At 64.5% G+C, this 12,746-nt stretch overlaps 1 protein-coding gene across 5 annotated transcripts; it reads left to right on the top strand.

The window, feature by feature from the left end:
- The first annotated feature begins 1,014 nt into the window (after window positions 1–1,014).
- On the top strand, window positions 1,015–12,571 carry PAN2 (poly(A) specific ribonuclease subunit PAN2). 5 transcript variants are annotated; one of them, XM_054807267.1, is made up of 26 exons: window positions 1,015–1,135; window positions 1,800–2,100; window positions 2,592–2,761; window positions 2,962–3,082; window positions 3,176–3,253; window positions 3,412–3,679; window positions 3,923–4,265; window positions 4,794–4,890; window positions 5,492–5,611; window positions 5,805–5,924; window positions 6,014–6,142; window positions 6,321–6,520; window positions 6,921–7,063; window positions 7,408–7,514; window positions 8,023–8,121; window positions 8,613–8,689; window positions 9,186–9,327; window positions 9,595–9,732; window positions 10,425–10,484; window positions 10,596–10,686; window positions 10,766–10,923; window positions 11,049–11,192; window positions 11,379–11,558; window positions 11,834–11,927; window positions 12,050–12,247; window positions 12,318–12,571. In XM_054807267.1, the coding sequence occupies exons 2-26, from the start codon at window positions 1,819–1,821 to the stop codon at window positions 12,350–12,352; spliced, it is 3,594 nt and encodes a 1,197-aa protein (XP_054663242.1). In that variant the 5' UTR covers window positions 1,015–1,135; window positions 1,800–1,818; the 3' UTR covers window positions 12,353–12,571. The 5 variants fall into 5 exon arrangements, with proteins under 5 accessions (XP_054663242.1, XP_054663241.1, XP_054663244.1 ...); XM_054807266.1 differs by lacking the exon at window positions 1,015–1,135 and adding an exon at window positions 1,242–1,416; XM_054807269.1 differs by lacking the exon at window positions 1,015–1,135 and adding an exon at window positions 1,242–1,416 and having other exon boundaries at window positions 6,924–7,063.
- The last annotated feature ends 175 nt before the right edge of the window (window positions 12,572–12,746 follow it).

A 12,746-nucleotide genomic window follows, 5' to 3' on the forward strand; every position in this document is an offset into this window, starting at 1 on the left:
CCGCTGTCCCCTCGGTGTGTCCCCCGGTGTCCCCCGCTGCCCCTCGCCCCGCCACACCGGGCAATCAGCCGGACCGGCTCCGGCGCGGCGGCTGGCGGCTCCCCGGGGCCCCGGTGTCCCGGCGGGGCTTCCCCCGCCCGCGTCGCCCGGCAGCCCCGCAGGTCTCGGCAGCCCCGGTCCTCGCCGGGCCGGGCCGCCCGCGGCGCCGCAATCCCGGCGGCCCCGACGGGGCGGGCTCCGGCTCTTCCCGTTCCTGCCCGACGGGGCTGCCCCTGGCCTTCCCCGGGCCCCCGGGCACGCACCGGCCGCGCCTCGGGCACCGGCCCAGGGCCGAGCCCGCTCCGGGGGGCCGGGGGGGCGCCCGCCCTCCTCTCCCTGCCTGTGGCGTCGTGTCCCCGGTGGGTTTGGGAGCGGGAGGCCGGGGCCGGTGGGGCTCAGCATCACGGCTCGGCCACGGCGCGCTGCCCTGGGGACCCCGCGGGACTCCGGTGGGACCCCGGTGGGACACGGTGGGATGCCGGGGGACAAGCGTGGGCCGTTGTGGGGCATTTGGGGACACTTTGGGATCCGATGGACACCGCTGTGGGACCCCGTGGGACGAGCTGGGATCCCGTGGGGTGCCAGGGGACGCTGCGTGACACCCGCGGGCCCGGTGGGACGCTGCAGAGCCGCAGGTGCCGCAGCCGGTGGGCAGCGCCTTGGGGTCTGCGTGGTGCTGGGGGGCGGAGGGGCCCGAGGGGCGTCCCGGAGCGCTCCCTCTGCCCCAGGCTCTCCCGGTCCCGGTCCCGGCGTCGCCCCGGGGGCCGCGCCCGCCACACGCCAACACCCCCGCCCCGAAATGGCCAATTTGAGTCTTTTTGTCCCCTCCGCCGCGCCGTCCGGCACGCCACCCGCCGCGCCGCTTAGTCCCGCCTCATTCAGGCGCTAATTGGCCGGCGTTCCGCGGCTCCGCGCTGCCATTGGTCCTCCGGTCCGGGGGGGCGGGCCGGTTTACCGGGAGGGCGCGCGGGGGGGGGCGCGGTTGCCATAGCGACGGCTGGAGGGGCGGTGGCGGCGGCCCCGGCCCGGGCCGTGGCGGCGCAGCGGGACGAGCCCGGGAGTGCGGCCCCGGAGGGGCTCTACCCGCGGCTGCTCGGTAACGGCGGGCGCGGGGCGCTGTGGGTAACGGCCGCCGTCGCTTCGGGGCGCGGAGCACTGTGGGATGCTTGGCCGGAGCGCGGGGGGTTGTGGGTGGCGGCTCGGGGCTCGGAGCACGGCGGTGAGAGCGGGGGCCCCGCAACGGCCGCGGCTGGGGCTGGGCCTGGGCTCCCCGTGCCCTGCCCTGCCCCGCCCGGCCCCGCCGCCAACGGCTGCGGCTCTGCGGCAGCCGATACTGCCGGTGGGTTCGGTATCGGCCTGCGGAGATAAAGGAGGCGGGTGCGGAGCTGGCCCGTCGCCTCCCGCGGGGGGGGGGGGGGGCGGGGAGGGCTCGGAGGGAGCGTGGCCGGTGCCCCGGGAGCGATTCCCCCCTGGGGAAGCTGCCCAGTGCACCGGGGCTGCTGCGGGCTCCTTCCCCCGGCAGCTCAGGGCCGTGACGGGGCACTGAGTGCGTCCCGGGGAAGGGACTTTACGGGCCCCGCTGCCTGTGTGGGCTCGGGGCTGCCGGTGCCCCCCGGCCGGAGCGCTGCACCTTACACTCACTGGAGATTCCAGCCACCTTTTCCATCCCTCGGAGTCACCGGGCCTCTGCTGCCGATTCTAAGAATCGCGAGGCCCTGGTGTTTCTGACTGACCGACTTAGTTCCTTTTCTGTTTCAAAGGGAGACGCTGGTTTTCACCATGAATTTTGAAGGTCTCGACCCCTCCCTTGCCGAGTATGCTCCCCCCCTGCACCCTGCGCTGGACCCCGTCCTGGACCCCCATCTCAACCCCAGCTTGCTGCAGAACGTGGAGCTGGATCCCGAGGGGGTACCGTTAGAGGGTATCGCGGTGCCGGAGTCAGTGCACCTCATGGAGGGCATGTACAGCGAGCTGCACACCGCCGTCTCCGAAGTGGGGGTGCCCGTCTCCGTCTCCCATTTCGACCTGCACGAAGAGATGCTGTGGGTTGGGAACCACGGGGTAGGTGCCCGCTCCAGGAGCGGGGCAGGGAGGGTCTCTGCTGCGAGCTGGGCTGTCTGCGCCTCTCTCGCTGCCCGACACCTGCCTGCTGCAACCAGCTGGGGGCAAGCTGGCTGTGGGGCCGAGCCGGAGAGTCCTGCTCAAACCGGGGTTGTGCTGCACCGGTGCCGAGCTTCTGCCCGGCGGTGGTTGATGCACCTCGGAGTGTGAGCCTCTTGGCGTTTTGCAAGGAACTTCACTGCCTTGATGTTTGGGGCTGTTGGAGCTTTTGGTTCTTTACTCATGTCTGCGTGTATCTGCCTGAAAGGGAAAGGTCTGAGCAGTTAGGGGCATGCAGGGGGGCAGGACCCCCCCCGTAGGCTGGCTGAGGCCGTAAGGCAGCTGATAGCCTGCCTCCACTCGGGAGCCGGTGCAGGGGAGCGGTATTTGCCCGTGTCACGTCCGAGCAAAGCTGGGGCCGGACTTGACGAGCCCATCCCGGCTGGTTTTAGGGCCACGCCACCTCTTTCTTCGGCCCGACACTGGAGCGATACTCCTCCTTCCAAGTGAACAGCAGTGACGACATCCGCCAGATCCAGAGCCTGGAGAACGGTGTCCTTTTCCTCACCAAAACCAACCTGAAGTACATGTCACGCGGGGGTCTCATCATTTTTGACTACCTGTGAGTGCCTTTCCCTGGCAGCAGGCGGGTTGTGCCAGCCCCGTGAGCTGCCGCTGTGCTGGGGGAGGTGGTCCCAGCCCCTCTGCCCGCAGTGTAAAGCCAGATGTGGGAGAGGGCCAGGGCAGATCCTTCACCCCCTTCCCCGCCACCACCCCGAGCTGGGCAGGAGTGCAAGGGCTGTCCTCTCTGCTCTCCCGCAGCATGGACGAGTCTGAGGACATGCACAGTCTCCTGCTGACGGACACCAGCACGCTGCTCGTCGGCGGGCTGCAGAACCACGTCATTGAGATAGACCTCAACACCGTCCAGGAGACGCAGAAGGTACGGCCGGGCTGGGGGCCGCTCCCTGCTGCGGGGAGGTGCTTTATTCTGGGGCTCAACCCCGCTCACCCCACTCTTCTCCCTCTTTCCCAGTACACCGTGGAGGTTCCTGGCATCACCATCATGAGGCAATCAAACCGCTTCTTTTTCTGCGGGCACACCTCAGGGAAGGTAACACCAGCCCTGTCCTACCCGGTAGCCCTGCTGATGTTCGGCTTCTCTCTGGGATACCCCGGAGTTGGCGTCCAGCTTTTCCCAGAGCTCAAGGGGCTTCCAAGTAGCCGGCAGCTGCCTGCGCAGCACCCAGCGCCCCCGTCTTACCCTCCCAGGTCTCCCTGCGGGATCTGCGCACGTTTGTGGTGGAGCATGAATTTGACGCGTATTCGGGCAGCTTGTCTGATTTTGACGTCCACGGGAACCTGCTGGTGACCTGCGGCTTCTCCAGCCGAATGAACGGCCTCGCCTGCGACCGCTTCCTGAAGGTGTACGACCTGCGCATGATGCGGGCCACCACGCCGCTGCAGGTCCACATCGACCCCTTCTTCCTCCGCTTCATCCCCACCTACACCTCCCGCCTGGCCATCATCTCCCAGACAGGTGGGCGAAGCCACATCCCCCAACCCGGCTGGGCTCCGCTCCCCTGGCGAGAGCGGGGTCACAGTCCCAGCACCCCCCGGGCTCCAGGTCAAATCCCAGTGGGACAGAGTTGGCTGAGCACCCTCGATCCGTGTCCATCTGGTTCAAACGGCCCCATAAGCGAGAGGCGTGCCGGGTCACTGCGTGCTGGCCCGCCCGTGTGCTCCCTGGTGCCACGTTGCTCTGCGCTTCCCTCTCGTGCAGGTCAGTGCCAGTTCTGCGAGCCCACCGGCCTCGCCAACCCCGCCGACATCTTCCACGTGAACACCGTTGGGCCCCTGATCATGACCTTCGACGTCTCGGCCAGCAAGCAGGCTCTGGCGTTCGGCGACTCGGAGGGGTGCGTCCACCTCTGGGCCGACTCCCCGGAGGTCACCTTCAACGCCTACTCCCGGGAGACCGACTTTGCCTTGCCCTGCATCGTGGACACGCTGCCCCACTTGGACTGGAACCAGGACCTCGTGCCGCTCTCGCTCATCCCCGTGCCGCTCACCAGCGACACCCTGCTCTCCGACTGGCCCGCTGCCAACTCTGCCCCGGCACCCCGGTAATTTGCCAGTCTCTCCCGGTGAAAAGCAGCACAGAAAAAGCTGGCCCTGGCAGGCATCCCCCTCCTTCCCCGGGTCTTGGGAGCGGGAGAGCGGCTCTGTTGCTCCCCCTGCTCCCTCATCTCGTGGCTGGCACTGCCCTTCCTCATCACATGCCCTGTGAAATGCAAGATAAGTTCCCCATGGTGGAGCTTAACCGCTGAGGTGCAGTGACTGGGCAGGTCTGAAGACGGTAGGGTACGGTCAAACCTCCGTCTTCCCAGTGGGATCCCGGCTGCGTTCTGCCTGTGTGGAAACTCGTTTTTCCTCTGCCTGAGCCCTGTCCCAAACACGCCTGTGCTCAGCCCTGCTGCCTTGTTCTGGCGTGGCCCGGGTCTTTTGTTGTGTCAGAAAATGAAGTTGGGGGAAGGACTGAGTGGGGAAAACCCTCGTGACCTGCTGGTGGGTCCCTAAGCACACCCAGCAAGGCCCTCGGTTAAACGATGCTGCCAACCAGAGCAGCCTCTGAGTTGCACCGTGCTTTGCAGGCGAGCCCCTCCGGTAGATCCTGAGATTTTGCGCACCATGAAGAAAGTGGGGTTCATCGGCTACGCCCCAAACCCAAGGACCAAGCTCCGCAACCAGGTACCCGCTCTCAGGAGGGGATTGTGCGGGGCGAGGGGTACTTCTGCCAACGGTGGGGGGCTGCAATCCAGGGAGGGATGGAGCTCTCGCTGCATGTTGAACAACCTTGGAGCTTTCTGCGGGGCTCGGGATGGGCGAGAGATTAATTTCTCTTGCTCGGGGTGTCGCAGGAGGCAGGCGTGTAGTTTGGAAGCGATGGGTTTTCTTCAGCAGTGTCAGCGGGTGCGCCAGCCCTGGGGGTGGGCTGGAGTCCCCCCCCTCCTCGGGCCAGAAGCCCAGTTGTATCGATAACTCGCTCTGCGGTAGGAAAGGTGTGAGCTGTCCGGTTCGGAGGTTTACGGCACGTCCCTCGCCCTTGGGAAAACACTGCTGTGTTTCGCCCTTGCCCGCAGCGCCGCTGTAGTTTCCCACAGTGATAAGTCCCTTGTAAGAAGGAAGGTGTGGAGGCCTCGTGCAGGTTAAGGGAGGGCCCCGCTCCTTTCTGGTTTATTCCTTTGCTCTTTCGGGGAGGCAGGAAAGCCCGGGAGTTGCTTGTTTCAGTATGTGGTGCTTCACTCCGCCTCAGGGTTCAGCCGCTCTTCCCTTCCCTTCCCTCTCACAGATTCCCTATCGGTTAAAAGAGACAGACAATGAGTTCGACAGCTTCAGCCAAGTCCCCGAGTCCCCGATTGGGCGGGAAGAGGAGCCTCACCTCTACATGGTGGCCAAAAAGTACAGGAAGGTAGTGGCCACTCCAGGGCTGCTCTGGGGCACAGCGGGGGCTGGCTGGGAGTCCCCAGGCTGGGCTTGTCTGGGGCGATGGACCCGCCTGGGCCCAAGCACCTGCCCCTGTCTCTGTGGGGAGCACCTAGGCGTTTCACTGGCATCCTGCGACACGGGAAGGTGTTTGTTTAACACGTCGCGTCTCTGCTCAGGTCACAATCAAATACTCCAAGCTGGGGCTGGAAGACTTTGACTTCAAGCATTACAACAAGACGCTGTTTGCAGGCCTGGAGCCCCATATCCCCAATGCCTACTGCAACTGCATGATCCAGGTGGGAGACGATCCAGGTGGGAGATGCCCCGGCCCTGCCCGGGCCACCGCGGCCCCCGGGATCTCCCCTGACTGCTCCCTCTCTGCCAGGTGCTGTATTTCTTGGAGCCGGTGCGCTGCCTGGTGCAGAACCACCTGTGCCAGAAGGAGTTCTGCCTGGGCTGCGAGCTGGGCTTGCTCTTCCACATGCTGGACCTGTCCCGAGGAGACCCCTGCCAGGTCCGTGGTGAGCCCAGGCGTGGTGTGAGGCCGGCAGGCTGGGCTGGCTGGGCTGGTCAGAGAGATCGCAGAGGAGCGGGGAGACGGGTGGCACCGGGTTCTCGGGTGATGGCATCAGACTGCGTGGAAACTCCTGTCACTTGACCTCGGTGACATGCCGCTCTTGCCCCATCCCCAGGGAAGCAACTTTTTGCGGGCTTTCCGCACAATCCCAGAGGCTTCGGCACTGGGGCTGATCCTTGCTGACTCGGACGAAGCCACAGGGAAGGTGAACCTGGGGCGGCTGATTCAGAGCTGGAACCGTTTCATCCTTACTCAGCTGCACCAGGAAACCCAGGAGCAGGAGGGACCGCAGGCGTATCGAGGGGCTGGCAGCAGGTAGGTCCCTGGCCTGGGGACAGGACAGGGAGTAACCGAACCAGGGAGGGGGGCTGGCTCCCAGAGGCCCCTTCTGTCCCTCGGGAAGGAACTTTCTTGCCACCCACGTCTGCCCCGAGGGCTGTGGGAGGACACATGGATCTGCAGGCTACCCCTATGGCAGGGTTTGAAACCCTGGGCTGAACCTCTGTCCCTACCAGGCCTAGCCCCCCTGCTTGGTGGGCTGGGGCTGCGCAGAGGGCGCTGTGTCTGAAAGCCCCACGGATGGTTCCCCAAGAGCTGCTGCCCCGAACAGCCTTCGTGCAGCCCGAGATGCGCAGGTCCCCAGCGCTTAGCCCACCGTACCAGCCAGCCCAGGGATTGCCGGGACCCTGCTAACCCCAGTGCTCTTTTTCTCCAGCAGCTTTGGGTCCTCGGGGGACTCGGTTATTGGGCAGCTGTTCAGCTGCGAGATGGAGAACTGCAGCATGTGTCGCTGCGGCAAGGAAACCGTCCGTGTGTCCTCCACGCTGCTCTTCACCCTCTCCTACCCCGAGAGCACTGGTAACAGGCAGGGTTGGGCAGGGCAGGGCCTGGCACGTTTAACGCTGCTGAGTTTCCCCGGCCCGGTGGGGTTCGTTATCCGTATGGATGAGCCGTGACTTTTCCTGGTGATAGATACCTGCAGCGAGGAGCTTCTGCAGTGGTCTGGCCCGGGCTGCGGCAGACCTGGCAGCCGAGGTCTAGTGGTGGGTTTCCAACCAGCCAAGGTTTTGGCTACAGAAAGGCAGATTTAGGGGTTGACCTTCTCGCTGGTGGTTGTGAGGAAAACCCCAGAGGTTTGGCTGAGCTAAATTGGTAAAGATTTGTGTGTTGGGAGGTGACGTTATTCTCCTTTCTCTCTTCAGAAAAGCCGGTCAAAGATTATGAGTTTGCCCAAATTTTAAAGCGAAGCATCTGCTTGGAGCAGAACACACAAGCCTGGTGCGAGAACTGTGAGAAGTACCAGCCCACGGTGAGGCTGGGAGCGGTGCGCGAGCACGTGACGCTTCACGGGCGACAAGGGGGTGTGGGAGAAGGGCACGAGCGCCCCATGCCGCCGCCTGAGCGGGGCCAGTTTCTCCATTAGTCAGTGGGGAACCTCCTGAGCAGATGCTGGAGATTCGGTTCCTGGGCTGGATGGCGAGCTGGCGTGGCGTGGGGTATTTCCTGGGCTGTGCAAACGCTGGAACGCGTCTTGCAGGTCACGCGGATCCCAGCTGAATCCCCCCGGGGTAGGGGGCAGAGAGGAACCCCCCACCCCGGGAGCTCAGCACACCTGCGCTGAGGCGGCAAGCCTGCTCCCTGCCTCGGTTGCTCTTGCGGGACCCCCCAGCTACCAGGAACCCGGCCAGGCAGGGGGGAGGAAGCTCTGCAGGCCAAGGCGTTGGAGGAGGGAAGAGGGTAGCAAGTGCTGAATCCGGTTTTGAGCCTCTCTGGGGCTCTTGGCCCTGCCCGGCTTCCATCTCCTGCTCTCTCTGCAGGTCCAGACCCGGAACATCCGCTGCCTGCCGGACGTCCTGGTCATTAACTGTGAGGTGAACAGCTCCAAGGAGGCAGATTTCTGGAAAACACAGGCTGAGGTGGGGGAGACACTTTGGGGCAGAAGCAGGCTTGTTCTCCCTGGCACACGGGGTTTGCTGCGTGTCCAGTTCTGCGGAGGTGTTTTCACTCTGATCTCGCTGTCTCTAACAGTCTCTTGCTCTCCACCTGAGCGTCACCCTGCTTTGTTTACAGAGGACGTGTTGGTATTTGGTCATGCTTGTAGCACGAGCCGTGCATTTCGAGTTGGAAAAGACAAGATCTCCTGCTGTGACAAGGCTGATGGGACTGCAGTAGAGTCACCCTTTCATTCCCCCACTCCCCCAGGACCTAGGAGCAGCAAGGCATTGCCCGCTTCCCAGAGCACAAGCCCAGCAGAGAGTGGGCGGACAGTTGGGTTTCCCTTGCTGTCTTTTTCCCTGTCACCGACTTTTTCCCTGTCTTTTCCCCACTTCTGGCCTGGCTGTCACCCACATGTTCCCAAGCCCAGCCTGTCGCTCCACGCTGACGCTTGCCTGTGTTTCGTTGCCAGTATGCCTTTCAGAGAGCCATGATGAAGAGAGGAGGCTTTGAGATCACCAAAGGCAAAGAAATCTCTCTTGGAGAGTGGTAGGTGACCGTTCCTGGGGTGGCGACTCTGAGCAGTGACGCCTTCTGGGGTGTCCTCTGGGCACTGGAGAGCTCAGGGCCGTTTCTCATTTGATAATCTACCTGCCTGCAGCTCCTCACAGGCTCTGAACTGGAACAATCTCGTTGCTGCTCTGAGACTGTGACCCTGTATGGGCGCTCTGCGCAGCATCCCCTTCAGATACCCTTGTAATCCACCTCCTGACCCACTTTTGAGCCCCCAGCCCTCATTCCCCTTCCCTTTTCAGACTGACAAAAGACCCAGGACCGCGTATCGGCCCCTTCTGACCACCTTTCCCAGGGTCCTGCTCTAGGCAGCTGCAGGGAAGTGGTGCAGCTCTGGCTTCTCCATCTCTCTGGAAGGTTTAGGAGTAGGCTGGTGGGTGGGTGCGGTGGTGGGGATTCTGCCCCAGAGAAGTTGGCCTGGACGACACCTCGTGACTCCCTCCGACTCGGCCTTCTGTGATTCTGCCTGCAGGAAGGAGCTGGGGAACCCTGACACGGGGCATTCGTATCCTTCTGTGGAGGAACTGAAGAACATTTGGATCCCCCACGCCATCAAGATGAGGCTGACCAAAAGCAAGGAGCTAGATGTCTGCAACTGGAGTGAGAACGATGAGGTAAAGGCTGATGACATCCCTCTGGGGCTACGTGGTTGCGTGCACGTGGGGCTGCGGGAGCAGAACTGCTTCAGAACCGCTTTCTGCTGAGCGTGTGTAGGCGAGAGATAACGAGGCTGTCTCAGAGACACCTCGTGTGAGCATGGAAACCTCTGGGCTGGTGGTGAGACAGCGCGTCCAAGCTCTGGGCTTTAGGTCGAGGCCTGGGAGCTGCCCGGCAGACAATCGGGGCTCTGACATTTCCCCGCGGGCCGCTTCCTCTTGCAGCTGAGCCCGACCGACGACCCCGAGTCAGTCTATATCTACGATTTAATGGCCACCGTCGTCCACATCCTGGATTCCCGCACAGGGGGCAGCCTGGTGGGGCACATCAAAGTGGGAGAGACCTACCACCAAAGAAAGGAGGTGAGAAGCCCTGCGGCACGGGTGCTCTCCTGCCCACAGGCTGCCAAGAGCAGCCCTGCTCCCCGGGAGCCCTGCCTGGCCGAGGCGTTCTCACCCACGGCTTGCTCCAGGGCCGGGTCGTTTAACGGACCCGTTCTGGGTCTCTCGGTCAAGCGTCGAGCGTTCGGCTGAACGTGCCAGGCAGCCCTGAACGGCCAAGTGCTGCTCAGGCACCTTCCAGGGAGGGGAGGGCTGAAGAAGAGCTCTTCCCACGCTTGCTCAGGCTGGTTCCTCCTGGGTCACGGGCCCATTGCCAGCTTGTCCTTGTGCTTCCAGATAAGGGCTGGGACGTCATCTTCCTTCCTGAGGAAAGGGTGCTGGTCTGGGCAGTCCTGTTGTCTGGTGGAGATGCCCAAGCCAGGAGTTCCCAGAGTGTGTCAAGGCTGCATCCCTGTTCTTATTGTTCTTATCTGTTGCATCTCTGTGGAGTTTTGGTTAGGAGTCAGGCAGAGACCGTGCCTGTCCAGCCCGAGTGCTTTACGTACGCATCATCACCACCCAGGCCAGCAGGGATTTCCCCACGGTGTCCCAGGAAGGGCAGGAGTTCCCACATGGCATCGTCACCCCCCTCTTTCCTTGGTAACTGGGTAGAGGAGTCATTGCACTTGCCTGGGGGGGGCCCCTAAGGCAGTGCTGGTGCCTCTCCCCCCCAGGGCGTCACACACCAGCAGTGGTACCTCTTCAACGACTTCCTCATCGAGCCCGTGGATAAGGTGAGCGCTCAGGGCTGGGCTCCGGCCGGGCGTCGGGGTGAGACCATGGCTGCAGGAACCCTGTGGAGGGCTCCCCCCCCTCCCCTACACTGTCCCCCCCCTCCCCTGCAGTGCGAGGCGGTGCAGTTCGACATGAGCTGGAAGGTGCCAGCTATCCTGTACTACGCCCGGAGGAACCTCAACGCCAAGTACAACCTCGTCAGTGAGTGTCTGGGGTGGAAGTGGCCGTGTGGCCAGCGACGCCGGCTCGCGGCTGAGCTCCCTTCCCCTTTTTCCTGCAGTCAAGAACCCCATCGAAGCCAGCGTGCTGCTGGCGGAGGCCTCCCTGGCTCGCAAGCAGCGCAAGTGCCACGCCACCTTCATCCCCCTCATGCTGAGCGAGATGCCGCAGGCGGGCGACCTGGTGGGGCTGGATGCCGAGTTCGTCACGCTGAACGAGGTCAGGCGTCCGTTGTAGCAGGGGACGGGGGGACGGGGTGCAGGGGCAGCCCCTCCAGCTGTCCTCGGTCCCCGTGGGGACCGTGGGAGCTGTCGGTCACCGAGCTCTCCTCTCGCCCGTCGCAGGAGGAGGCCGAGCTCCGCAGCGACGGGACCAAATCCACCATCAAGCCCAGCCAGATGTCGGTGGCCAGGATCACGTGCGTGCGTGGGCAGGGTCCTAACGAGGGCGTCCCCTTCATTGACGACTATATCTCCACCCAAGAGCAGGTACGGGGCCTCTGTCCAAACTCGCGTGGCTCCCCAGCCCTGCAGGGAGGGCACAGACCTGTTCTGCCTCCCGCAACGATGCCAGCACCGTCCCCGGGATGCTGGTGGGGACTCGGGGAGGGGGCAGACCCCTGCAGCTGCTCCTCAGCCCTCCCAGCCCACCTCCCTGGGCCCCGGTCTCCGCAGGTGGTGGATTACCTGACCCAGTACTCGGGGATCAAGCCAGGAGACCTGGATGCCAAGATCTCCTCCAAGCACCTCACCACTCTCAAATCCACCTACCTGAAGCTTCGCTTCCTCATTGACGTGGGAGTCAAGTTCGTGGGCCATGGGCTGCAGAAGGACTTCCGTGTCATCAACCTGATGGTGACAGCGCCGAGCCCCCCTCCCTCAACCCGGGGTCTGAGGGGTGCTGGGCGGCACAGGCAGCGTCCTTGACTTAGGGTAGACACAACCACCCACCAACAACCGCCACCATCCGTGTCACCAACGCTGTTCTCACACTAACCCCCAACCACAGCGCTCTACCAGCTCCTAGGAAGGGAATTAACTGGGAATTAACTCTATCTCAGCCGAAACCCAGACACACCCCTCCCCAGTAGCCCCCCTGCCCTGGCCGCAGGACCCTCTCTGCTTTCCAGGTGCCCAAGGACCAGGTGATCGACACCGTGTACCTGTTCCACATCCCGAGGAAGAGGATGATTTCCCTGCGCTTCCTCGCCTGGTACTTCCTGGGTCAGTGGCCGTACCCTCAGAGTCCGGAGGGGCAGGAGTGGGGGCAGACACCCCCCCCCCCCACCCCGGGGACCCTGCCAGCCCCCTCCCTGACCGGGGGGGGGGGGGGGCTCTCCCCACAGACCTGAAGATCCAGGGGGAGACCCACGACAGCATCGAGGACGCCCGCACGGCGCTGCAGCTCTACCGCAAGTACCTGGAGCTGAGCCCGCGGGGCGCCGAGCCCGAGGACTTCCGCAAGGTGCTCAAGGGCCTCTACGAGAAGGGACGCAAGATGGACTGGAAGGTGCCCGAGCCCGACAGCCAGAGCAGCCCCAAGCGTAAGGCATCGCCCCCGCCGCGCCCCCCGCGCCCCCCCGCCGCCCCCTCACCCCGCTTTGTCTCCGGCAGATGGGGCCGTGTACCCCCCCGTACTGGCCCTGTGACCCGGCCGGGAGCAGCGCCGGGACCCCCCCCGAGGGAGGCGGACACACGTGGAACTGGAACCAGCAGCGGGGACGGGGCTGTCCCCGCCCGACCCCCTCCCCCGGGGCCCGGCGCCCCGGGACTCCCTCTCCCTGCCGGTACCGGGAATCGCCGGCCCCCCCCACCCCCGCCTCGCCCGCCGGCCCGGGCGCCCTCATAAAGCAGTTTTGGACAACCGTGCCGCCGCCTCCTCCTTGGCTCCGGGGCCGCGGGTTTAGGGACCGGCACCGGGCACACGGCAGGAAAGACCCGGGACCCGACCGGGGCTGGCACCGGGGACAGAGCGCGGGAAAGGCCGGGCGGGGCGAGGAGCGGGAGCACGTCTGGCAGGAGCGGTACCGGCACCGGTACCGG

The sequence above is a fragment of the Grus americana genome, chromosome 31, assembly GCF_028858705.1.
Source record: "Grus americana isolate bGruAme1 chromosome 31, bGruAme1.mat, whole genome shotgun sequence".
In the NCBI taxonomy this organism is placed as follows: Eukaryota; Metazoa; Chordata; class Aves; order Gruiformes; family Gruidae; genus Grus; species Grus americana.